We start from the raw sequence: 26,195 nt of genomic DNA, 5'->3' as shown, positions 1-26,195 counted from the left end.
AATCACCTGTCCCACCTTCTTTCCGCATCCCTCGAGAGAGAGGAAGAGAGGCTCCACCGTCTGGACCCAAAACGTGCGCTCTCATTTTATTTGGATAGCACACGCCAGTTCCGGGTGGATGACCAACTCTTTGTCGGTTACGTGGGCGCTAAGAAAGGGAAAGCGGTGCACAAGCGGACAATCTCACGGTGGATCATCTTGTGTATCCAGGCGTGTTACTCCTTGGCTAAGAAGGAACCCCCTGTGGGGCTGAGGGCTCATTCCACTCGAGCCACAGCGACTACAACTGCCTTGGGCCGAAGTGTGCCCTTGCAGGACATTTGCCAGGCAGCTACGTGGGCCTCGCTGAACACGTTTGCACGACATTATTGCCTGGACAGTCAAGTCCGGAGGGATGGCTTCTTTGGCCGTTCCGTCCTCCAGGACTTTCTGGTGTGATTATTGGTTCGCAGACACACCACCACGGGGTTGGTATTGCTGGGGTATCTATTCTAAGGTAAGGAATCTATCACTAGCGTGTCTCTTTCAGATGCACAAGTTACTACTTGTGTAACAATATATCTGTAAGAGACATTCGTTAGTAATAGATTCCTTACCGACCCACCCATCCTCCCCGTTCTGCTAACCGATATCTAGGGTTAAGGTCATCCCCTTTCAGGGCCCTAGTTTCATGGCACCAGTGTTGGTTTTTGGCATAGCTCTGCGTTTCTGGCGCGGAAAAGCTGTGTCTAAGAACTAACGTCAGCACGTGGAGGCGGCGTCTAAGTACTCCGACGACTTCCTCACGGCGCCCACGACGACGGACGCGGAGCCGCAGACGACGCCTACCGACGCGCAAGGGTACTGCTACGCAAAAGTTTCCGGATCCAGTCTGACGCCTGGGGATATTCTAAGGTAAGGAATCTATCACTAACTAACGTCTCTTACAGATATATCGTTACACAAGTAGTAACTTGTGCGATGCCTACTTACGCTATTACTGGCTATAGCAGATGGGCAGGGTTGGGAGGTATGCAGGTTATCTTGCTGCATAAAAGACCAGGGAGTCCAGCAGAGGTTTAGAGGGCCACACAGTCTATACATTTTCAGAATAATCCCACTATAGAAGAGTTACGTTTAGGTTAATTGTATGTAAAATTATTTTCTGTTAATATTCTGAGAGCCATCTTTCTGGACCAATGTCGAACACCCCTTGGACTAGAAATATAATGGGCTCTATCAGGTGTAATCTGAGACCCTCTTGGTGGGAAATATTCAGTCCTCAGAAAAGTTAATGATGTAACTTCCAGACTGCCATTTTCTCTGCCGTTGGCAACCAGTATAGCATAACATACTTACTACTTTGAGTTTAAAACATTTTTTTTTTTGTAGGCATATATTAAAATTTACCAAGGAGAAGATTTGCCACACCCTAAATCAATGCTTCAGGTAAGCTGAGTTTATCATATACTGATTTTATAGCTTTGACGCCATATATAGACTTGAAAAGGTATTGGGGGAATATGAAATTATAATCAATTGCAAAATGTTGTGAAACCTGCCTGCATCCTGCATGCATCTCACTTGAAATTGAACGCATACATTGCATTCAAGATTCACCTGAGGTATCAGCAACAGATTGATTCGAAGTGATTGCATCCTGTGTCTGTTATTTCTTTGTTCCCACAAGACATTTTCCACTCGAATCAGAGGCCTGCTGGAGAAAATTATGCAAACGTTTGCACCAGCGGAATCTAGCAAACTGTTTTTCCCTACAAATAGGTCCCCAGCCTCGCGAAGGCTAGCCACGTCTCTCAATGTCATCAATTTCAAAATCAATAGTCATTTGGTTTGTGAAGTTGTGATTCCTAGTGCTTAGGAAAAGGCTCCCCTGATTTATTTTAGAGGGGTGTTTGCATGTAGGCCTCTTACTCCGAATGTTACTTTCCTACTAAGTCTCAGAGTGTCGCCATGCTCCTTTTTGGTCTATAAATGATTTTTAGCTATGTAGTAGACATGTTTGCCTTTAATATGCTGTTATTTTTTATGTACAGGCCACAGCAGAGGCCAATAATCTCGCTGCAGTAGCTGCTGCCAGAGACCTGTACTATAACGGAATGGAACAGGTGGGTACAGAGTGTGTATATGGTTATTATCTCAGTAATAAAGATGAAAGATGTGCATCAACGCTTGAAACCATTCAAGCTAAATGTTTTATTAAGGGATCGTGTGGAATTCTTGGCAACCGGCCCAAAACTGTAGGTGTTTTCAGACTATTTAAAAATAATAATAATAATGTTGAGCACACTGTCAAATCAGACTGTACCCGCTGGGTGGCTTACATAGGTTTAAAGTATAATTGTTGTCAGCATTTCACCCCTGTTAATGTATAGAAAATGTTATGAACTGTCTTTTCTGATGTTTGGCTCATCATTAGTTGTGCGCTTCAACCTGTTGATTACCCCTGGTACAGTTGATCATGCCATCAGACTCAACAGTTTATCTTTAGTGTTTTTGCTAGCTGTCCGATGGTGGTTCTTCCCACTCCAATTCCTCTTTGTCTTGTAGTACTTTGCACAGACCTTCCTACACCCTTTTCTAGTAGGTGTCTCATATGACACAGTCTTACAGTTCTCTCCTTGTTGTTTAACTCCAGCCTGTGTGACATTAACTGTTTTTTTTTCTTTTTAGCTTTTCTAGTCTCTTACCGATTACGCCCTGAGCCTATAGTCTGTCCCTTCTTGTACACTTCAAAGCTGTTCTGAAATAACAAACCTTTGCCCATCAGTCAGGATTGGCTTTATAACCTCGCATAGTCAATTCATTGAAATCCCAAGTCCCATATATTCCAATCTCCAAACCATTTCTCCAAACTCCACTAATCTTCTTATCTACCTAATTTCATTCCTACTAATTTTACCACAAGTCGCGGAGAGCTGTACAACTCCAAAAGGTACCTACATTTTTTCATCCCCAAAAGAGTCACTGCACCTCAGAATCAAAAGAACCCATTCGTACCTTTAAAAGTCTACAGCTAATTCCTACATAAATGCACTTTTCATATTCTGCAGACTTCTGCAACAGGCTGCTTCTGGGTCTTCCAAATTATACTTTCTGTCCCTCTGACAAAATCTTCCACTTTTAGCCAGTTACAAAGCATAGTTCAAACTCTTTGCCTTGATCAAGTACATTCATGGACTAAACCCCAATCCCTCTTCAAGACCCTATTATTTAGCTGAGATTCTTGCCACTTGTTGTCCAGACTTATGTGCTCTGCTAACCTTCACCTACCAAACTTGTCCATGTACATTCTTGCTTTTACATATTCATTTTCTTGAGCAGCTTCACTGGAATGCCAATCCCCAACCTTAGATTGTGTAGTTTCAACCTCCCAACCAGCTTATAAAACAACCTTTAAAATAGCCATCAAAAAACACACCCTGAAAAAGCACAGGTATGTTTAAGCAGAACCCCAAAAACATATGGCTGACTGCTATTATAATCCAGTTCTTCTAACAATCTAGTTTGTCTAATAATAACTGTATGGGATAGTGCCCTTACCAAATGAAAAACAAGAGATTCTTTGTCACTCAGGTGACATCTTATGATTTGGCAGGCCTGGTAATAGGAAGCTTCGAATTGTAGGAAAAGGTCACATAAATTAGTGAAGTCACAGACCTGAGGGAGTGCAAATACCAATTTAACTCTTCATTTTTAAGTCCAGTTTTATTGCAAACATTTTTACATGTTAAAACCTCTTGCTTTGCAATGATGTCTCGTTCACTGTGGCAGTTCAAGTGTGAAAATTGATTTCAAGAATTTCTGATTATATGCCACGATAAGCTACCTTTAACTGAAAGAAACGCCCACCTCCGTCACCCCCACTTCTTTAGTGTCTCTGTGAAGCTTCACCTCTTTCACAATGTATTGCCTAAGTATGCCCAGATCTAATCAGACAAGACAAACTGGTAAGAAGGGCTGTGTGTGATGACTGAGGCGATCAAGGTAGAAAGAGTAATGGAGATTACTTGTAAGTAATTATGACCTTGTTGTAAAATCTTCCAAAGTTCATTAAATGTATCGTATATGAAACTTTTAGAAGGGGGGATCAGGAACCTAATCTTGCAAAGTCCATGTTGTCTGAAGGAAGGGATAGATGTCGCTTAAGAGCTGACAATGTGGAGTGTTTTAGCCATTGCTGGCACAACTTACCTACACTATAGGTAGTTACTATACCTGAATGTTTCTGACTAGATGTATCTGGGATCTGATCTTCTAGCTTTAATATCTTTGAAAGAGTTTAAAAAATGTGCATTGCAGCCATTAGTGTCAAGGGGCCATAGTAACCACACATCTGAACCATGAAGTGAAGAGTTGTATGCACCATTCTGCACCATCTAATTGAGTTGTTCTTCTACGATAATAACGTATTGTTGTCAGTTATCAAAACATTCAACCTGGGGAATGCTAGGTGTGTTCTCATTTCCTTCCTTGTCACTGTCCTTGCTTTTGAGAGGCAATATCAAAATTGTTTAGTTGCTTTGATGCAACATAACAAAAACAAAATACCCTATTTCTATGCATGGGAAGAGAACACCTTTTTTCAAAACACTTCCCATCAAGTCTGCAGTACTAAGCAAAGGACCTTTGATTCAGTATTCATACGTTACCCCTCCTTGTTATCCGGTTCCTACAAATATAGCAGGAGTATATATTAGACCAACACAAACGTCAGAATATAGGGACTAAGTCCACGTACATTCAGTGAGTGTTGGTGGGTTTCGACTAGCTCACAGTACCACATCTAACCCCTAAATCGAATAGTTTAACAGATGTTGGCAGCCTCGAACATGATTCTCTGATTCTCAAGAAATCTATGGAAACAGATCTAACCCTTTTGTTTGTCAGTCCTGCATGCCCAAGGTAAACACAAGAAATATACAACAATGCTTTTTCAAACATTTATTGAAATGATCGTATTCTTGTTTAAAAAGCTTGAGCTGCCATTATTAGAAAGATGGGACATGTTACTGTAATCAGCATTGTTAGAATAGTAAACAGTATGAACAACTCAACCATGTTAATTGACGCTAGTGTTTGTCTTCTCCGATCTGTACCTACACTATACTAAAGAGCATAGCTTTAGCATTATTCTGCCAGATCAATTGGGATAGTCTAACCGCCATACCTTGGTCATAGGTTGGCAGTGCACAGGGTATCTTTCTTAGCGCGATGTAAGTCAGAGTCAGCAGGGCCGCATCTCAGTCACAGTCTGCAGCAGTTCTGTGATAATTACCAGCATGAAAATGCTACCCTAAAAGAGCCTTGGCACAGAAGCTGTTTTTATAATAAAATGCAGTTTTTATCAACTGTGGCACAGGCGCAGAGCAGCTCATTTAGTTTTGTCTAGCTAAAATGAAATGTCTCATAGCAAGCACAGAAAGAAGGTATATAGTTGCATTGTGTTTTTCACGTACAACCCTAGAACTAACTTTGCAGACTACAGGGCGTCAGTGTCTATTGCATATACACAAACAGCACATTCACGCATTTGCAGAAGTGTAGAGAAATGTGGCAAAAGGCACTACAAGAAAGAGATGTCAACTTAAGGAGTTGAATTTGAAATGGAGAATACATGCAAGCCTCACCCCATCCTGTCCCTATCTCAAACCTGTAATGGGAACCCAAAGTAGAGATAGCTACCCCCACATCCTTGCTTGCACACAGATGACTTTCAAATGTGCCTCTCTCCCGTCGGCCCAAGAGACATCAATTCCCATTGTGTAGCCTCCCTTCATAACAGTTATGGTAGAGGCTAAAGAGTAAAGTGTGATCATCTGTCCTCCTTAGCCATGGAGAGATTGAGTATCCATCCCAACCCATACGATAAACTGTCATACTGGTGTAGAGCAGTTGTCCAGGTAGTGAAGCTTGTTCCCCATCTGACTGTTGTAGTGGGATTATGGGATGAAAAAAATAAATATCTCTTACTCTAACTACTTTGGGAATGAATCTTGGACATGTTCTAAAAACCAGCCTATCAGAAAAAAGTTTTTGTCAATGGTGTCTAGGTAAGACTGAAACAAACTGTGTATCCATCAGTAGGACAACATGTATAAGATCCTTTAATTGGAAGCTCATCACTTCTACCTAGGAGAGACTCTAACAGCATCCTGAAATGCTGCCAGGACTAGATAAGAATCTAGTGTGATTAAGATACTGTTTGCGACAAATGGAGCAAGTAAGACGCTCTGCAGTGATCTCCAAAGAAGGGCTGAGTTTGTAACCAAGCTTCCTGTGGTTCCTCAAACCTTGTTATGGATGAACACTGCACCTGTAGAGAGGTAGCCACCTACTCCAGGTCAAATATTCCTCGAGAGCAGATAGGTCTAGAGAGGCACTATATCTGGAAAGAGATCCAATACTGGTCATAGGGCGTATGGTAAGTGTCCTTTAGGATAATTGGGGCTTAGTCAAGGCAAACTGCACCAAGGCCAAGCCGAAGACTGCTGCTTGCGACTGGTTTAGGTCGAGACAACCTGAAGCCTGTTAGGCTGTGATTCACTGGAATAACCGTTTTGACTCCATGGCCTGTTTATCCGTGAAAGAAACCACCCGATCCCTAGCAAAAACGTAAACAATCTACAACCTGTTTACTTCTTAATCTGAATGAAAGCGATTAAGTAGAACATCATCCAGCCTTTGAGGTCTGCTCCACTAGAAACTGATACAAAAAACAGTGCTGTACAGGTCTGTTTTCCCAGTCCCGAGCCTCCTCCAATTTTCTGCAAAGGTCTCCTTCGAAATAGAAGGGTCTTACAGACAAGGGTGAGCTAAAGGATGGTGCACAAATTGCCTGCAACAGAGAAATAATCATTTAATTTGAGGTAGTCTATTTGAGGTAGTTTGATTTGGATGTCGCATCAGGTGCAGTGGCACAGGAGCCAAAATCTCTAGGAAACTCACTTAACACTGATTATTGCTATATATTGCTACTAAACACGTAGTCGCAAGTGCAGTTACCAGTACTATGGCTATGATTTAGATGGTGCAGCTGGTGCAGTGCCTGAAAGCTCTATGAAACCCACTGACCACCGAATATTGCTATAGGTTACAACTAAACTAGTAGTCACAAGTGCAATTACCCTGCAGGCACTAGGACCATGATTTGGACGGTGCAACAGGTGCAGAGGCACAGGGGCGGAAAGCTCTAGGAAGCCGACTGAACACAGATGTTTGCTATATGTTACTACTAAACAAGCAGTCAGGAGTGCTCTTTTAGTTCTTTTGTAACCACTGCACTCAAAGTAACACAAAGCCTCAAGCATCACTGTAATAAAAACTGTGATCTATTGTTTTTTTCTGTCTGCCTACAACCTATGTTACATTCTGCGCATTTATATGGCACATTTTCACAGTTTTTGTATGGCCCTAAAGTGCTTCTGAATCTGGACACACTAACACCTCGCCAAGGGCATTCTCCGTTCTATAACATTAACACTTCAACTGTTGTAAACACAATATGAAAACTTATAAATTACCATATGGCATTCCATACCAAGCTTTGGCAAAGCCAATAATTCTCACTTATCCGAGGCTTTGACAATGGTTTTTAGCCATATTATACAACAGCTCTAGCTCCTGTGCAGCATAACTGGGGAAAAAATAAAAAGCACTATAACCCCAGACAGTGTGTCATACAGCTTTTTTACATCACTTTCCACCATTTGCGACATAGCTGAAACACATTAGCAAAGCCATTATGGGCATGGGTACAATTCCGTCTCTGGCATCATATGCTGGAGAATGCTTTTTCTGTCCCTTTTCCTTATGCCCGAGTTTTACCATCAGTGCCTTTGTGGAACAGCTGGTTGTAGTGTTCCCTAATCTCCTTTTCTTAGTTTATTTGTGTGATAGAGGAAATTACTTTGGTAAAGGGATTTTATATTTCCTCTGCTCTTTATTTCTTGTTTACAGACCTCTTTAGCTCTTTGCCAGCCTGAAGCAAACCAAAGAAAACTCGTCTACACAAAAGAACACTGAAGGGATTTGGGTCAGCCCTCTTCCTTTATTGGATTGTTCAACCTTAATTGCTCTTTTACTTTCGCTTGTCACAGCACATAGTATGCGGCCGTGGAGCTGCCCACTTCAGCCAGTGGCATTCTTGCACTGAGAGTGGTGGTATTTTGTTTAATCGTTTGTACACATCTGCCTAAAAAGAAATGCACTTCGTTCCCATGGCTGATGAGCCAATACTTCACTTAGACGAGGTTTTTTCTTTATTCTTTTTTGTCCTTGCGTTTAACCTAAGCTTTCAGTTTACAGTAATTTAAAGCCAAAAGTACATTTCGTTTATGCCAGTAAGAATTCACTTACTAAGGCGATGGACATTAAAACTAAAAAAGGTTTATATAATTGTTCCAAGTATACCTATCTAGTAGAAAGCAACCTTACGGCACTATTAAAATTATATTTGTTAATTTTTTTTATTTCAAAATGTTATTGCATGTGGTCATCGCGTTTAGGCGATGACTTTTAGTTATTGCGATATGATTGCAGAAAGGAATTAATAATGTAACCATCACTCCAGCTTACCAAGGAAAGAACTATTAGCTTTGCCCTTGTTTGTTTTGCCTAAATATATGTTTATTACTTGCAACTGAAGGCACATTGTGAAACGTATCAGTCATCTCTGTTCTTTTCCCTTCTGTGTGATCTACATATAGACCTGTGGAGGTGACAAGCCCTACATGTCTCCAGAAAAACTAGAGGAGAAGCACAACGAGCTCCGCGACGATGCCATAGAACACTTCCAGAAGATCAAGAAGATGGGTGGCAAGGACTTCAGCCAGCGCTACCAGGACGAGCTGGAACAGGAGATCGACGAGCAGTATGCCAACTTCAGCAAGCACAACGAGAGCAAGAATATCTTTAGCACCTTTCGCACCCCAGCCGTGCTCTTCGCAGTCATTGCCGTCCTCTACATCTTGTCTGGCATAATGGGTTTCGTGGGCCTGGGCATTGCGGCACAGCTCTGCAACTGTGCTGTGGGACTCCTGCTTATTGCCCTCCTGACCTGGGGCTATATCAAGTACTCTGGGCAGTACCGGGATCTGGGAAGCGCCATCGACTCCGGTGCTGGATATGTCCTGGACCAGGTGAGAGCCTCCTTTTTCTTTACACTTTTACCATGTGGATGCATGATCTTCTGTCCTTTTTGTTTATCAGTTGAGCATGCAAACTCTTTTACGTATATTTTAGTCATTGTCTGAACAATGACCACTTGAGGACAATTGATGCGTTAATTTATTCTTAAAGAATTGACTTCACTTACACATATACACATTAACTCATGTTTTGGTTTGAATGTTTGCGTTCTTTTTTTATACAGTAAATTGCTCCTTCCTACTGAATACCCTGTACCTGTCATCACCTGCAGTGCTATTCCAAGGGACTGATGGGTTCACTTAAAATACAAGCTGTGCATGCCTTATCGCCTTTACCTATTCTTCTACTAGTATGAATCTTAACAGAAAACTCGTGCTCTGTATCAGCTCTCAGTAGAGTAGTTTCTTAGAGTAATATCAGTGACTTTTTCACACTGAAAAGCCTGCATTCCCTACGCGAGCACTGTACCATAGGGTTTAACCGCAAGTTTCATACAAGGACCTGAAGAAATACACCAACCAATGTTGATTTTATTTTTGTATTAGAATCCTTTTAATGTTTCACTATATTCGAAAGGTGTTAAGTTTACAAACATTCTAAATGTATATTTGCTGAAAAATACTGTTCAACTTCATGTTTAGCAGGAAATTGTTCTAAGTATTTATTATTGATCATAAATCCACATACCTTTAAATGTCTGTCATTGAATTGAGATTTCTTGGTGACTTTACACGAGCTTTACTTGTGTATCCCATCCTCTTTTTTATGGGTGTTTTATTTTAGTCACTGGTGATGGGAGGTCAAGCCTTGAATGCATCAGTTACATTAGTGAAATTGTTGCTTCTTAATTTTCTGCTAGCTCTGTAGATATGTCCAGTACGTACAGGCATAAAAGGTTTACTCAGTGGATATGTACTTCCATCAGTGCTAGTTTAAACCTCCATTGATTCTTCTACAAGCCAGAAATGATACAACTTCATGGCTGTCAATGGAGGATACATGCCCAGTGCAAGGATTGTTCATAAAACAACCATGGTGTGCTCAGTCCTCCCTTACTTTCTGAAGGGTAAATGACCGCGTGAGATGTGGGCATAGGGGTCTTTTCCCAATATGAATCACATGAGGTCCTTTTTTGAAAGTTGTTTAATCCTGTTAGCAAAGCCCTCTGCTCTTGGGGGACAAGATGTAAAGACAGTACAAGAAAATCCATTCCCAACAGCAGGTTTGGGGTCAAATGCTGAGTTAATACTCTCTGATTTGTCTGTGGCGTATTAACAGTTAACAGATATATATCTTCCACTGGAATCAGATCCTACTCAAGAATACCAACAAATTCTTAAAAAGATCATTAATGACGCCCATGATATGAAGTGGATAAATGACAAAACCAAACAGTTTCTAGAAATGAAATATCCAAGAAGACCAAAGCTGTATATGACACCCAAGATACACAAAAATTTGACTAATCCGCCATTTAGACCCATCGTCTCTGCGTGTGGGTCTATCTCTGAGCCCATAGGGAAATTCATTGACAGGTTTTTGCAACCCATTGTACAAAACTCAGCCACGTACATTAAAGACACAACAGCTTTCTTGAACATGTTGGATAAGCTAGTGTTGAAGATTGATGAAACATATCTACTATGCACTATAGATGTAACCGCCCTATACACCTCTATTCCCCACAACGAAGGCATAGAGGCAATAGAATGGAGCCTTGCTAACAGCAACCTACAGGAGGAACAAAAATTGCTAATCATACAACTCATGCAATTCGCATTATTTTGCAGCTACTTTGAATGGAATGGAAAATACTATAACCAAAGCAGTGGAACATCTATGGGCTTTGGGGGGGCGCCCTCATACGCTAACATTTTTATGAACAAATTTGAAACTGATCACATTCTTGAGAATCCATCATGGACAGACCACTTGATTATGTACAAAAGGTACATAGATGACCTATTTATAATATGGAAAGGAGCTAGAGAAGATTTGGAAAACAACATCATTGCTCTCAACGCTTGTAATGAAAGGATAAAATTCACCCATACTATAGATGAGCAAAACATAGCATTCCTCGATGTGAAAGTGTCCATAACAAAGAATATCATCACTACTAATGTTCATATCAAAAAAACTGACAAAAATTCTTCACTATTGTTTCAAAGTTTCCATCCAATGACACTGAAAAAACATTTGCCTACTTCGCAATTCATAAGAATAAAAAGAATCACTTCCAATGAAGAAGAGCTGTTAAAAAGTTTTCAAGAACAAACAAAAAAGTATCAAGCAAGAGGATATCCGAATGATGTATTACAAACATCATTAAACAAAGTGGCTAAACAATCTCGAGTCAGCATGCTGAAAGCAGTGGCAAAAACACAAGAAACCAAAACAGTTTGTGTATTGAAATTTTCCACGGATGCAACCAAAATCAAAAGAATAGTGAATAAACATTGGGGACTTATTCAACAAGAACCTGATCTAAAAGATCTGTATCAAGAAAATATAACTTTTGCATTTCAAAGATCAAAGAACATCAAAGAAATATTGAATACACCAAAGAAACTAACAATGACCTATCGAGGTATGCAAAAATGTCACAATTGTACCCACTGCGGCAATGTAATCATTGGAAATCAATTTACTCATCCTACCAAAGGGCATCAAATTGAATTGAAACACAATAGTACATGTGACACTATGAATTGCGTGTATGCCATTAAATGTCCGTGTGGAAAAACCTATGTAGGTCAGACAGAAAGGAAAGTGAAAACACGCATAACTGAACATAAGAGTAATATTAGACTCATGAACTCAAAATCCACAGTTGCATGTCACTGGCTTGAAGCACGACACCAAATTTCCCAGTTAAGATATACGGTCTTGGAGAGAATCCTTCCACGCAACGACATGGATCCGTCTAAGCAAAGACTTAGATGTGAATACTATTGGATTAAAAAACTTAATTCAAGCCACCCGATGGGGCTCAATGATAGAATTGAACATTCATGTTTTTTATAAGTACCACAGCTATGGGTTTGAACTATATCCGAGACCCTTGATGTGTTCATTAAGGTTCTACAATCCACTTGTATGAATGTATCGTTTTTCATATTATTCGTAATTTAGTTTATTAGTTCGTATGAATATTGTTATAGAATTGTCTTTGTCACCATTCGATCTAGAGATACCACCTATACTTCCTGGTTACCGCATATACATTAGGATTTGCCTTAGCGTAATTAATTCCTACACTTCCTTGAAGCCGTTATGGACAAAGTCACATGACGAGTATCACTCTGCCGTGATTGGAAGGCTTTCCGATCACGTGTGCGGAACTGCACTCCATAACAGATGCTTAGCTTTGGCGCGAAATATCGAGACGCCGAATTTAGGTATCAGACCGGACGGTCTTATGTAAGTAACTCAGAACCGAGAGTGTATATTTAATTTTATATCGCTATTTAGCATTAGGATTACTTTAGCGTTCATAGGAAGTAATGATTGTCATGACATTTACGATGTACTTGTTGTGCATAACTTAGGAGACATGTACAGCTTTGAAGTTAGAGTGGTATAATCATGTAATGAATGCATATTTAGGTTTATACGTTTATGTTTCTATATTTTCGTATTTATGGCAAGGTGAATTAACAGGTCCTGTTTCTCTTCACTCCATAGTCCCCTGATGAAGGGTCTGTTGGAAAGACCCGAAATGCATTGGGTTTACAAGATGTATTATTAAACTTGGTATAATCATATGCTTGAAATTGGAAATAAAAGCACTATACCACGGAGATTAACTATGGACTATTGATTTGTGATACATGGAACAGTTTATGCATGAAATTACGTAAAATACAGAGAAGAAACCCATGAGTTTCGTTGCAAAACAGCGCACTCAGGTGTAGGAGGGAGTCCCACTCCACGTTTTGAGTTATTTGAAGACAAGGGCAGGACGCCTTGTGACCCGAGTAGCGCTAACCTAAATTAGATAAATTTGCTTTAAGAAAATTTGATTAACCTTGAGTGCACCAGGATAACATTTTTCAAGTATTAACAGTTGGCCAATGTTTTGGATTGGGACACCTCATTCTTTTCATTAGATCGAGCCTAGCGCAGCGTGCATGTGCTGCTCTAGGAAAACGACCTCTTGGAATCAATCCGTACTTTTCACAAGCTTGTGCGTGTGTTATTTTGTTTTTGCTTTCTATTGGGCTTTGCGTGCGAAGAAAGCACGCAATTGGGCAAAGGTGGGTGCATGTCCACCTTTGCCAGGAAATGTAGCCGCCCCCGGCGTGTGGTTACGGTCAGTGGTGCGCAGTGTGCCAGCTGTTTTTCGCGTGCATCGTCGGGCACAAGCGCTCGCGTGCACCACTCCCGGGCTTGTTATTGACATGTTTTTCTTCTTTTAACCGTGTGCAACAGGCCATTGCATGGTAGACTATTGTAATGTATGCTAGCTTCTCCCTTTGGACAGATATGCTGTTTAAAGTACTGTGCCGTTATTTGAGCATAGAAACTGGTTTTAATTTGGACTTTCGCTGTCCCTCGCCAGTGCTTGTTTTTGGGTTGCAGGTGTGTTGGTGTGTGTATGATTTTATTTGTACAGTGCCCGCTTCATTGTCGCCGGGCTATACAATGTAGTTAAGTAAACTTTTAACCGGGTTTTACAATCTGTCGTGATGGCAAACTGGATAAAATGTGCAAGTCGGCCTCTCGTTGCATGTTCTGCACAGCCAATTCCTGGACACTATTGAGTGCTCTACGGGGGTGAGGGGGCTCGTTTCCCAGGCTGTGAGAGCAGGATCTTCCTAGTGCCAGCATGTAACCAGACGCAGCTGTAGGGCTAGGTCCGCCATGATCCCAGCTCTCCTCCCTTCTTTAACACCTACTGTGCCTCCACCCTCCCCTCCTCTTCTCCTCTGTCCCACTTTTCCTAACTTCCTGTGCTGACTCAACCCGAAGGTGTTGCAGCGCTTGTGACTGTCCTACCACACATTTGGAGCTCTACTTGCTCTCTACAAACTCAACCTGAAGGTATTGTAGCGCTTTTAACCATCCCGGCACACATTAGCAGATCTTCAGCTCACTCTGCAGGCTTGTATAGCGCAAACTCAACCCAAAGGTATTACTGTGCCTTGCACTCAACCTAATCGCTCTACAGGCTATTGTAGCGCTTTTAACCATCCCGGCACACATTAGGAGCGCTGCAGCTCACTCTGCAGGCTTGTATAGCGCAAACTCAACCCAAAGGTATTACTGTGCCTTACACTCAGCCTAATCGCTCTACATGCTCTTTTTGCTTAATTTTTATTGACATGGTTTTCTTCTTTTAACCATATGCAACAGGCCATTGGGTGGTAGTTTCAGGACTCTTGTAATGTATGCTAGCCTCTCCCTTTGGACAGATATGCTGTTTAACATAATGCACAACACCACCACCCAGTCAAAAATCTTGGGATCAGGAGACCCTCCTGCACGACTCACTTTATTACACCCCGTAGTATCATTTGAACAGCACTGAACACACAAATGATTTTCTATTGCAGGATAGTTGTAGTAATACACACAGGGTTTTGTGTGTTGTAGTGATTGCAATAAGTAGGAGTTTGGGTAAACAGAATAATTTTACGAGTTCACATAATATTTTTATGAAAAGAACAAACCAAAGCTATTCATTTTACAACCTGATTACTATTGAAATGGGAAAGCACGGTTTAGTCAATCAACCTTTTGAAAATACTATCTAGTCCTAAACCTTCAAGCTACAGAAGTGCAGCTTTAATAACGCAAGCATTTGCAATGCAATAGGTCTCCCATTTGTGAGTTTAAGCTATTAGCATTGTTGTAGGAAGGGGGAGGCTCTAGTTGGCGCAGTGCAACACTAGCGACAAGCAGGGACTCTCTCTTCCTCGTTAGGGCTGAGGGTTACCTTCCAGACAACCTCTGCTTACCCTCTAGGTAGTGTGGCTTAAGCAGTCGTAGGCTAATCTTTGGGGCCCATAGGGTTAAACACTTGCAATAGTACACCTTTACAACCAACCCACCACACAACGAGACCAGACTGTATTCTGTAAAAATATATATCTTTATATAGATTTTAAGCAGGCTTGTGAATACAGTCAACGTACTTTACGATAACGGTTGCAAATTACTCAGTTCAGGTTAGCACAGTTCTTTCTAGCAGTTTAAGCGTTCTCTTAGGGCCCTCAGGCCGATGTCAACAAAGTTCTTGTGGAGCAGGCGGCTCTCAGGGGATCTGTCCCACGTCGCGTTGCCTTCCCGGGGTCGCTGTTCGTTGCGGCTCTCAGCCGAGCATTTCACGGGTCATCCGGGGCAGCGGTGTTCTGTGGCGGCAGGGTCCTCTCCTCGTCGTCCGCTCCGACCCTGGCGGCTGCGGCTGTGCGGTGGTGGCAAGTGGCAGTACGGTCCCCAAGTGCAGGACGTACCCAGCCAAGTGCCGGTGCAGCTGTGGGCTCACAGCTGGGCTGTCGGGCAGGTTACCGACCTTGCGGATTCTCACAGGGCAACTGTCCGTCTTTGCAGGTGAGTGGCTGTTTGTAGCGCAGTCCACTCGAGAGCTTGGACCGGACGGGTCCTCCTTCGCTTTGCTCTCGGGCTCCCGGTGCAGTTGCGGTCACGGTGTTCGGGCCAGCGGCGGCTGGTCCTCACTTTGCTTTCGCTGTTGCTTTGGGCCCCGGTCACGGTGGTCAGGTAGAAGTCGTTGCCTTGGAGGAGATTCCTCCGTCGGTACTACAGCGAGGGTCAGCACCCGCAGTCGCTTTCTTTCAGGGGGTAGCGCCCACTGGTCCTGGGGCGCTGGTCAGGGGGCAAGTTCAGTTGCAAGCCCTTGGAGATCTCTTTAGCAGAGTTTGGCACAAAGTAAAGCAAAAGTCTTCTCGTAGTCTTTTCTTCTTCCCCTCCTTCGGCAGCAAGGCACCAGACACAGGCAAGAGTCGGCACCCTTCCTTGTCTCTCACGGTCCTTCTCGTCGGGCAGAGTCCTTCTGTGGCCCAAACAGGATCTAATTTTCAAGGAGCAGGGCTCCTTCTTTTATAGGCCAATTCTTTTGTTCTCGCAGGCGAGGGGGGCCTTTGCATAGCCACTCTCAGTCCTTGAGTACCCTGGCGGGTGTACTCCGGCTTCTGCTTTCAGTGTGAGGGGTAGGCGCATCAGACGCCCCACAGGAGGTGGAGCCAGCATTGTGCGGACAGGGGCGGCCAGAGTACATTGTTGATGGGGGCTTCGCCCTTCCTGGGCCAGGTGCCGGCTGAGTCATCAGTCGCTCCCCAGGAGGGTGGAGCCAGCATTGTGGTGGCAGAGCACAGTTACAGTTCGAGTCAAGAGGCACTCCCACCTCCCACTAAGGTGTAATCTGCGCATTCACCACCTGTCATCCCCCCAGCCCTGTCACTCACACGTCCCAGACAGTCAGATACGGATTGGTGTCAGTACAACGCGATGTATTACAACGCGTTCCGTTACAACGCGTTTTTTACATCGCAAATACCATTACAATGCATGCCATTACAACGCATGGCATTACATAGCAGATACTTTTACAACGCATGGCATTACATCGTAAGTATAGGTAAGTATATCTTTTTTTTAAAAAATGTAATAAAGTTAATTAAATTAATTTAAAATAATAAAAATAATATAACATTTTTAAAACAGTAATTAATTTAATTATAGTAATTAAATTAATATTAAAATTGATATTAATTTAATATATTTAAAATATTATAATTAATGATATATAAAAAATTTATAAATAGAAAATAATATAATGTAATTAATAAAAATAAATATAATTATAATTTAATTAAGTTATAAATAATACATAATATAATTAAATTTAATAAAATTAAAAGAATTTAATTAATTAAACATTTTTTAATAATATAATTTAATAATAATCGTTTATTAATACAATTAAATTAATAATTGTAAATATAGTTATTATTTTAATTAAATTAAATAAAATTAATTTAATTAATTTAATTTATATAAAGTCGTAATACCCCTGTACCCCAAAAAACAAACCCTGCCCTAAAACCTAAAAACACCCCTGTACCCCAAAACCCAAACCCTGCCCTAAAACCTAAAAACACCCCTGTACCCCAAACCCCAAACCCTGCCCTAAAACCTAAAAACACCCCTGTACCCCAAACCCCAAACCCTGCCCTAAAACCTAAAAACACCCCTGTACCCCAAAACCCAAACCCAGCCCTAAAACCTAAAAACACCCCTGTACCCCAAAACCCAAACCCAGCCCTAAAACCTAAAAACACCCCTGTACCCCAAAACCCAAACCCAGCCCTAAAACCTAAAAACACCCCTGTACCCCAAAACCCAAACCCAGCCCTAAAACCTAAAAACACCCCTGTACCCCAAAACCCAAACCCAGCCCTAAAACCTAAAAACACCCCTGTACCCCAAAACCCAAACCCAGCCCTAAAACCTAAAAACACCCCTGTACCCCAAAACCCAAACCCTGCCCTAAAACCTAAAAACACCCCTGTACCCCAAAACCCAAACCCTGCCCTAAAACCTAAAAACACCCCTGTACCCCAAAACCCAAACCCTGCCCTAAAACCTAAAAACACCCCTGTACCCCAAAACCCAAACCCTGCCCTAAAACCTAAAAACACCCCTGTACCCCAAAACCCAAACCCTACCCTAAAACCTAAAAACACCCCTGTACCCCAAAACATATACTCCTATACTCACACTTATTTAAAAAAAATCACTTAAATTAATATATTTAATTTATAATAATTAAAAACAAAAATAAATATTTTTTTTAATAATTAATAATAATTAAATGAATTAAATAATATTAAATAAAATTAAAAAAAATTAAATACTTACCAATACTTACGATGTAATAGTATGCGTTGTAATAGCATCTGCGATGTAATGCCATGCATTGTAATGACATCCGATGTAATGGATCCCGCGTTGTAAAATCTGCGTTGTAACGGAATGCGACGTAAAAGATGCGTTGTAAGAGTAACACACCGTCAGATACACATACCAGCAGAGGCGGCTGAAATGGTTAGGCAAGCAAATGCTAACTTTCTAAAAGTAGCATTTGCAAACCCAGGATACTAAAATAAACTTTACTAAAAGAAATATTTTATCATCCTGAGTTCAGGCATACTAAACATGACTCGCTACCATGCTCCTTGAGCCTGCTGGGATTATAGGGTGTAATAATTCCAACAGCTCAGTCTGGCCTAATGGAGCAGGTAGCCTTCAATAGTGAAATGCGGTTTTGGGGGTAAGTCACTACTAGGACATGCCACACACATCAGGGCTTGTCCTACCTTACACCTACAACGCACCCTGCCCGCAGGCCTACCATAGGGGTGACTAATATGTAGTCAAGGGAAGGTTCGGGGCTGGCAAATGGGTGCACTTGCCCAGCTGGCGTGACAGTATGAGACCGCACGCGGGTTCTGCGGTCGCAGTTCCCAGACACATCTTTACGGCTGCTTCGGTGGGTGGCGCAACCAGCGCTGCAAGCCCACTAGCAGTATTGGCATCTACAAGCCCCGGCACTCTCTAGTGCACTTTACTAGGGACTAACAGTAAATCCAATGAACCAATCATGGATACCAATCGCATGTACAATTTACAGTAGGGAGCACTTGCACTGCGGCACGGGTCAGCCGTGGCGCAGTGCCCTGAGTATCGGAAAACCAGCAAAACATCTGAGGCACATCAGCAAAAAGTGGAAGGGAGACTCACGCCAAGGTGCCAGGTCTAACATGTGTCCCCTCCAGCTGAAATGTGGGGGGAACTACCCTTCCCCAGGGAGTTCCACATCACTAAGGCGGAAAAATCTGGACAGACCGTCAGCGTTGGCGTGATCGGTGCCAGGGCGGTGTTCCACCGTAAAGTCCATACTCTGTAGAGAAATGGACCACCTCAACAGTTTCGGGTTCTCACCCCTCATTTTCATCAACCATCTGAGGGGCCTGTGGTCCGTCTGAACTCGGAAGTGAGACCCAAACAAGTAGGGTCTTAGCTTCTTCAGCGCCCAGACCACAGCAAATGCTTCACGCTCTATTGCACTCCACCTACTTTCCCGTGGAAGTAACCTCCTACTTATGAAGGCTACGGGTTGGTCAAAGCCCTCCTCAGTCATCTGTGAAAGAACAGCCCCTACACCATGCTCTGAAGCGTCTGTTTGCACTATGAATTCCTTGGAGAAATCAGGAGCACGGGCGCCGTGCACATGGCAGTCTTCAGGGTGTCAAAAGCCTTCTGACAGGTGTCAGTCCAAATCACATTCCTGGGCTGCTTCTTCGAAGTCAGCTCTGTCAAGGGGGTCACGATCGTGCCATAGCCCTTGACAAACCTCCTGTAATACCCAGTGAGCCCCAGGAAGGCTCTCACTGCGGTCTGGGTCTTGGGGGGTTCCCAAGCCAGGATGGTCTCGATTTTGGGCTGCAAGGGTGCTACCTTGCCACTCCCAACTTGGTGTCCCAAGTACACCACTGAACCCTGCCCAATCTGGCACTTGCTTGCCTTGATTGTGAGGCCTGCTCTGCGCAGGGCCATCAACACTTCCCAGAGGTGTCGCAAGTGTTCTGGCCAGGTGCCACTGAACACTGCGATGTCATCCAGGTAGGCGGCACTGAACTCGTCCAGTCCAGCCAACACCTGGTTGACCAATCTCTGAAAGGTGGCAGGGGCATTCTTCATTCCAAATGGCATAACCCGGAACTGGAAATGCCCATCTGGTGTAGAGAATGCCGACCTCTCCTTTGCCCCATCGGTCAAGGCGATCTGCCAGTACCCAGACGTTAAATCAAACGTACTAAGGAACCTAGCAGCCCCCAGCCGATCAATGAGCTCATCAGCTCTGGGGATGGGGTGCGCGTCAGTCTTCGTGACTGAATTGAGTCCTCTGTAGTCCACACAGAACCGGAGTTCGGGTGTGGCTCCCGGCGCAGCAGCCTTCGGAACCAAGACCACGGGGCTGGACCAAGGACTGCTGGAAGACTCAACCACCCCGAGGGCAAGCATCTTGGAGACCTCCTCCTTGATGCAGGCCCGGACCCTGTCAGTCACCCTGTAAGCCTTATGCTTCACAGGTAAGCTGTCTCCAGTGTCCACATCATGGACGCACCAATCTGTGACACTCGGAACCAGGGAGAACAGGTCTGGAAACTGCCCCAGCAACTGGCGGCAGTCCTCCTGTTGTTCGGTGGTCAGGGTGGGTGAGAGGTTAACTCCATCCACTGACCCATCTTTCTCACAGGCCACCAAGAGGTCAGGAAGAGGCTCCGACTCCTCCTCCATTCCGTCATCAGTTGCCAACAACATGCCCACTTCGGACCTTCGCAAGTGGGGCTTGAGGCGGTTGACATGTAGGACCCGCAAAGGGTTCCTGGGCGTCTTCATGTCCACCAAGTATGTCACGGGGCTCTTGCGCTCCACAACCTCAAATGGGCCTGTCCACTTATCTTGAAGGGCACAGGGCTCCACTGGGGCCAGGACATACACCTCTTGTCCAGGCTGAAGCTCGACCAGAGTGGCATTCTGATCGTACCACCGCTTCATTTCTTCCTGGCTCGCTTCCAGATTTGCCTCGGCAAGTTGTCTGAAGCGTCTGGTCTGGTTTCTGAAGGCCAGCATGTAGCTATATACATTCTGGGGAGGTTTCCTGGGAGATTGCTCCCAGCCTTCCTTTACCAAACTCAGTGGTCCTCTCACGGGGTGGCCGTACAGTAGTTCAAAGGGGCTGAACCCTAGGGACTTCTGTGGCACCTCGCGATATGCAAAGAGTAGGCATGGTAAGAGGACGTCCCACTTACGCCTCATCGGACCTTCTAGGCCCATGATCATGCCTTTCAGGGTTCGGTTGAATCTCTCAACCAACCCGTTACCTTGGGGATGGTAAGGCGTGGTGAACTTATACGTTACGCCACACTCTTGCCAAAGGGACTTCATATACTTGGATATGAAATTGGTCCCCCTGTCGCTCACCACCTCTAGAGGGAATCCCACTCGTGAGAAAATTCCCATCAGTGCACGTCCCACCACGGGGGCCGTCACTGTCCTCAGAGGGATGGCCTCAGGGTACCGGGTGGCATGATCCACCAAGACCAGGATGAACCTGTTGCCCATGGCTGTCTTGGGGTCCAGAGGCCCAACGATGTCAATACCCACTCGCTGGAATGGCGTACCGACCACAGGGAAGGGTTGGAGGGGAGCCTTGTTCTTCCCTCCGGTCTTCCCACTTGCCTGGCAAGTTGGACAGGTTCTGCAATGAGCGTCTGAACTCTTATGCATTTGGGGCCAGTAAAAGTGGGTGACAAGCCTGTCATAGGTCTTGTCCATCCCCAAATGTCCTGCTAAAGGCACATCGTGAGCCAGACCCAGTAGGAAGGCTCTGAACTTCTGGGGTACCACCAGCACACGGGCTGACCCAGGTTCAGCAGCCTTAGGCTCTGAATACAGGAGGTCGTTCTCCCAGTACACGTAATGTGTTTTGGCCTGAACACCATTGGCCTGGTCTGCCGCCTGCTGCCGCATACCCACGAGAGAAGGGCATTCTTTCTGCTCCTTGCAGAATTCCTCCCTGGAGGGTCCTCCTTCTTGCTGCCAATGGGTCAGCTCAGGCAGGTCCCCCAGTTCGGCGATCTGTTCCCCTGTAGGCTCCAGGGCATCCCCCTCAAGGTCTGCTTCCTCCTGGACCGTGGGAACCTCAGGGGCCGGTTTCCCGCGCCCCTTGCGCCTTCTCCCTAAGGCCGGTTCCTGGGCCTCTCCTTCAGGCCCCAGGACCTCTTGATCACCCTTACTGGCTGCCATCGACCGGGTGGTCACGCACGCCCAGTCAGGCAGACCCACCATCCGCAGGTGAGTCGTCTTCTCCACTTTTTCCCAAGGGGAGTGCTCCAAGTCATTCCCTAGCAAACAGTCAACAGGCATGGTTTTCCTTACACAGACCTGTAGAGTACCAGAGACCCCCCCTCACTCGAAGGGAACTTGAGCTATCGGACACTGACTCTCTGAATTATCAGCGTTGATAACCCTACAGTAGGCATGGGGTACAACCTGCTCTTGAGACACCAGGTGCTGCCTCACTGCAGTCACACTGGCTCCTGTGTCTCTAAGAGCCTCAGCTTCCTTACCATTGATGATCACCACCTGCCCATATTTCTTAGTGTTAGAGGGCAGGTAGTTCGTAGGGATCATCTCACTGTCTCCTAGCGAGACCAGGGTCATGTGAACGGGATCTCCACCCCCCGGGACCATCATTTCTTCTCCCAGGTGAACGCTAGTCACTTGACGGGGCGGAGCACCAGTGGGTGCGGGTTTTCCAAACAGGCGACACTTGGGGTCACTGGAGATGTGTCCAGGTTCGCCGCATTTGTAACAGTTGAAGGGCCCCTTTGGAACAGGTTTACCTGTCGGGGCTCCACTCTGCTTCGGGGGTAGGGGAGGCTGAGAACCCTGCTGCGGGCTCCCCTGGGAACTACTTTGGGGGCCTTTTTGGAACCCTTTCTGTTTTCCCCCCTTGTCCCCCCCACTCTTCTGCTGGGGACCCTGCCCACTCTTGGCGGAGTCTCCCACGGGACCCTTGTGGACCCTGGTGCTGAGCCAGCGGTCCGCCTCCTCAGCAAGCTTCCTCGGGTTGGACAGCTTGCTATCGATCAGGTGTTGGCGTAACTCAGGAAAACAGTGATCAGACAAGTGCTCCCATGCAATTAAATCAAAGAGACCTTGAAAATCATTAACTTTGCTACCCTTCACCCAACCATCCAGTGCTCTGCAAAAGTAAGTCACATACTCCACATACGGATTCCCAGGCCGCTTAGTACATCCCCTAAACTTCTGTCTATACATTTCAGGGGTAAGCCCGTACCTGTTCATTAAAGCTTCTTTCATGTGGGCATAGGATCTCTGATTTTCAACGGGCAAATCTAGCAAGGTATCTCTCCCTTCGCTAAGGAACCTTCCCCACAACCCCGCTCTCCAATCCTTGTCAGGGACCCGGTGGGAGGACATGGCTACCTCGTATGCCCTAAACCACTGTCCTATGTCATCCCCCTTAAAGAACTCCTTAACTACGTCCTTCGCGATGTGCACTCTTGACTCTACCTGCACTGGCGATGTGCTGCCACCAGAGGGAGGACGATCCAAGTCTCTCTCTTTGAGACTTATCTCCCTCATTTTTACTTCATAATCCATCTGGTGCTTTCGCTCTTCCAGCGCCATTCTTTTTGTTTCAAGCTCCAGTTGGATTTTCAATTCTGCCAGCTTTCTTTCGTGATTCCTTGTTTCCTTCCTGTCCGCCAGCTCCTCTGGCGACAGGCCTTTACCAAAGCTGTGCTCGCTGTCTCGTCGTTCGAGATCAATCAGATCTCCAAGTGCATTCTGCTCCTCCGTTGCATTCTGCTCCTCTGTTGCATCCTGCTCTGCGAGGGCGTCTTGGTCCTCTGGGGTCTTTCTGGACTCTATCCAGGCTTTCAGGGCCTTGTAGAGCTGTGGCTTGTTCTTGCAACCGGTGTGTGGAACCTTGAGTTTCTTGCAAAAAAACTTCAGTTCCGTTCTGGAGTATTTATCTAGCTTTGCGGGGTCCCACTCCACCTCCAACACCTCGGAGTTCGTGGACTCTGCTCCATCCAGGCTCTTCGTGCCAGGCATGGTTCCTGCACTCAGAATCTTCTTTTTGGCAAAATTCAAAAGCAAAGTCTGTGGCTAAGTAACTGGACCGTAATCCTTGTGTAGTGGTCAGAAGCTCAGGTATAGATATCGCAAGTGTAAATTCGAAAAATCCCACCGCTGCCACCAATGTAGGAAGGGGGAGGCTCTAGTTGGCGCAGTGCAACACTAGCGACAAGCAGGGACTCTCTCTTCCTCGTCAGGGCTGAGGGTTACCTTCCAGACAACCTCTGCTTACCCTCTAGGTAGTGTGGCTTAAGCAGTCGTAGGCTAATCTTTGGGGCCCATAGGGTTAAACACTTGCAATAGTACACCTTTACAACCAACCCACCACACAACGAGACCAGACTGTATTCTGTAAAAATATATATCTTTATATAGATTTTAAGCAGGCTTGTGAATACAGTCAACGTACTTTACGATAACGGTTGCAAATTACTCAGTTCAGGTTAGCACAGTTCTTTCTAGCAGTTTAAGCGTTCTCTTAGGGCCCTCAGGCCGATGTCAACAAAGTTCTTGTGGAGCAGGCGGCTCTCAGGGGATCTGTCCCACGTCGCGTTGCCTTCCCGGGGTCGCTGTTCGTTGCGGCTCTCAGCCGAGCATTTCACGGGTCATCCGGGCAGCGGTGTTCTGTGGCGGCAGGGTCCTCTCCTCGTCGTCCGCTCCGACCCTGGCGGCGGCGGCTGTGCGGTGGTGGCAAGTGGCAGTACGGTCCCCAAGTGCAGGACGTACCCAGCCAAGTGCCGGTGCAGCTGTGCGCTCACAGCTGGGCTGTCGGGCAGGTTACCGACCTTGCGGATTCTCACAGGGCAACTGTCCGTCTTTGCAGGTGAGTGGCTGTTTGTAGCGCAGTCCACTCGAGAGCTTGGACCGGACGGGTCCTCCTTCGCTTTGCTCTCGGGCTCCCGGTGCAGTTGCGGTCACGGTGTTCGGGCCAGCGGCGGCTGGTCCTCACTTTGCTTTCGTTGTTGCTTTGGGCCCCGGTCACGGTGGTCAGGTAGATGTCGTTGCCTTGGAGGAGATTCCTCCGTCGGTACTGCAGCGAGGGTCAGCACCCGCAGTCGCTTTCTTTCAGGGGGTAGCGCCCACTGGTCCTGGGGCGCTGGTCAGGGGGCAAGTTCAGTTGCAAGCCCTTGGAGATCTCTTTAGCAGAGTTTGGCACAAAGTAAAGCAAAAGTCTTCTCGTAGTCTTTTCTTCTTCCCCTCCTTCGGCAGCAAGGCACCAGACACAGGCAAGAGTCAGCACCCTTCCTTGTCTCTCACGGTCCTTCTCGTCGGGCAGAGTCCTTCTGTGGCCCAAACAGGATCTAATTTTCAAGGAGCAGGGCTCCTTCTTTTATAGGCCAATTCTTTTGTTCTCGCAGGCCAGGGGGGCCTTTGCATAGCCACTCTCAGTCCTTGAGTACCCTGGCGGGTGTACTCCGGCTTCTGCTTTCAGTGTGAGGGGCAGGCGCATCAGACGCCCCACAGGAGGTGGAGCCAGCATTGTGCGGACAGGGGCGGCCAGAGTACCTTGTTGATGGGGGCTTCGCCCTTCCTGGGCCAGGTGCCGGCTGAGTCATCAGTCGCTCCCCAGGAGGGTGGAGCCAGCATTGTGGTGGCAGAGCACAGTTACAGTTCGAGTCAAGAGGCACTCCCACCTCCCACTAAGGTGTAATCTGCGCATTCACCACCTGTCATCCCCCCAGCCCTGTCACTCACACGTCCCAGACAGTCAGATACACATACCAGCAGAGGCGGCTGAAATGGTTAGGCAAGCAAATGCTAACTTTCTAAAAGTAGCATTTGCAAACCCAGGATACTAAAATAAACTTTACTAAAAGAAATATTTTATCATCCTGAGTTCAGGCATACTAAACATGACTCGCTACCATGCTCCTTGAGCCTGCTGGGATTATAGGGTGTAATAATTCCAACAGCTCAGTCTGGCCTAATGGAGCAGGTAGCCTTCAATAGTGAAATACGGTTTTGGGGGTAAGTCACTACTAGGACATGCCACACACATCAGGGCTTGTCCTACCTTACACCTACAACGCACCCTGCCCGCAGGCCTACCATTGGGGTGACTAATATGTAGTCAAGGGAAGGTTCGGGGCTGGCAAATGGGTGCACTTGCCCAGCTGGCGTGACAGTACGAGACCGCACGCGGGTTCTGCGGTCGCAGTTCCCAGACACATCTTTACGGCTGCTTCGGTGGGTGGCGCAACCAGCGCTGCAAGCCCACTAGCAGTATTGGCATCTACAAGCCCCGGCACTCTCTAGTGCACTTTACTAGGGACTAACAGTAAATCCAATGAACCAATCATGGATACCAATCGCATGTACAATTTACAGTAGGGAGCACTTGCACTGCG

At 45.4% G+C, this 26,195-nt stretch overlaps 1 protein-coding gene across 3 annotated transcripts in view; it reads left to right on the top strand.

Moving 5' to 3' along the window:
• LOC147691774 (atlastin-3-like) overlaps window positions 1-26,195 on the top strand; it is a 269,624-nt gene that overhangs the window by 215,469 nt on the left and 27,960 nt on the right. For all 3 annotated transcript variants that reach the window (XM_086938068.1, XM_086938066.1, XM_086938067.1), the window contains 3 exons: window positions 1,372-1,428; window positions 2,034-2,105; window positions 8,706-9,137. In XM_086938068.1, the coding sequence (XP_086794194.1) occupies window positions 1,372-1,428; window positions 2,034-2,105; window positions 8,706-9,137 (561 nt within the window). The remainder of the gene's footprint in view (window positions 1-1,371; window positions 1,429-2,033; window positions 2,106-8,705; window positions 9,138-26,195) is intronic.

Source organism: Lissotriton vulgaris, chromosome 9, assembly GCF_964263255.1.
Source record: "Lissotriton vulgaris chromosome 9, aLisVul1.2, whole genome shotgun sequence".
In the NCBI taxonomy this organism is placed as follows: domain Eukaryota; kingdom Metazoa; phylum Chordata; class Amphibia; order Caudata; family Salamandridae; genus Lissotriton; species Lissotriton vulgaris.
The sequence above is the reverse complement of the archived record's forward strand: the minus strand, read 5'-3'. Positions and strand labels throughout refer to the sequence as shown.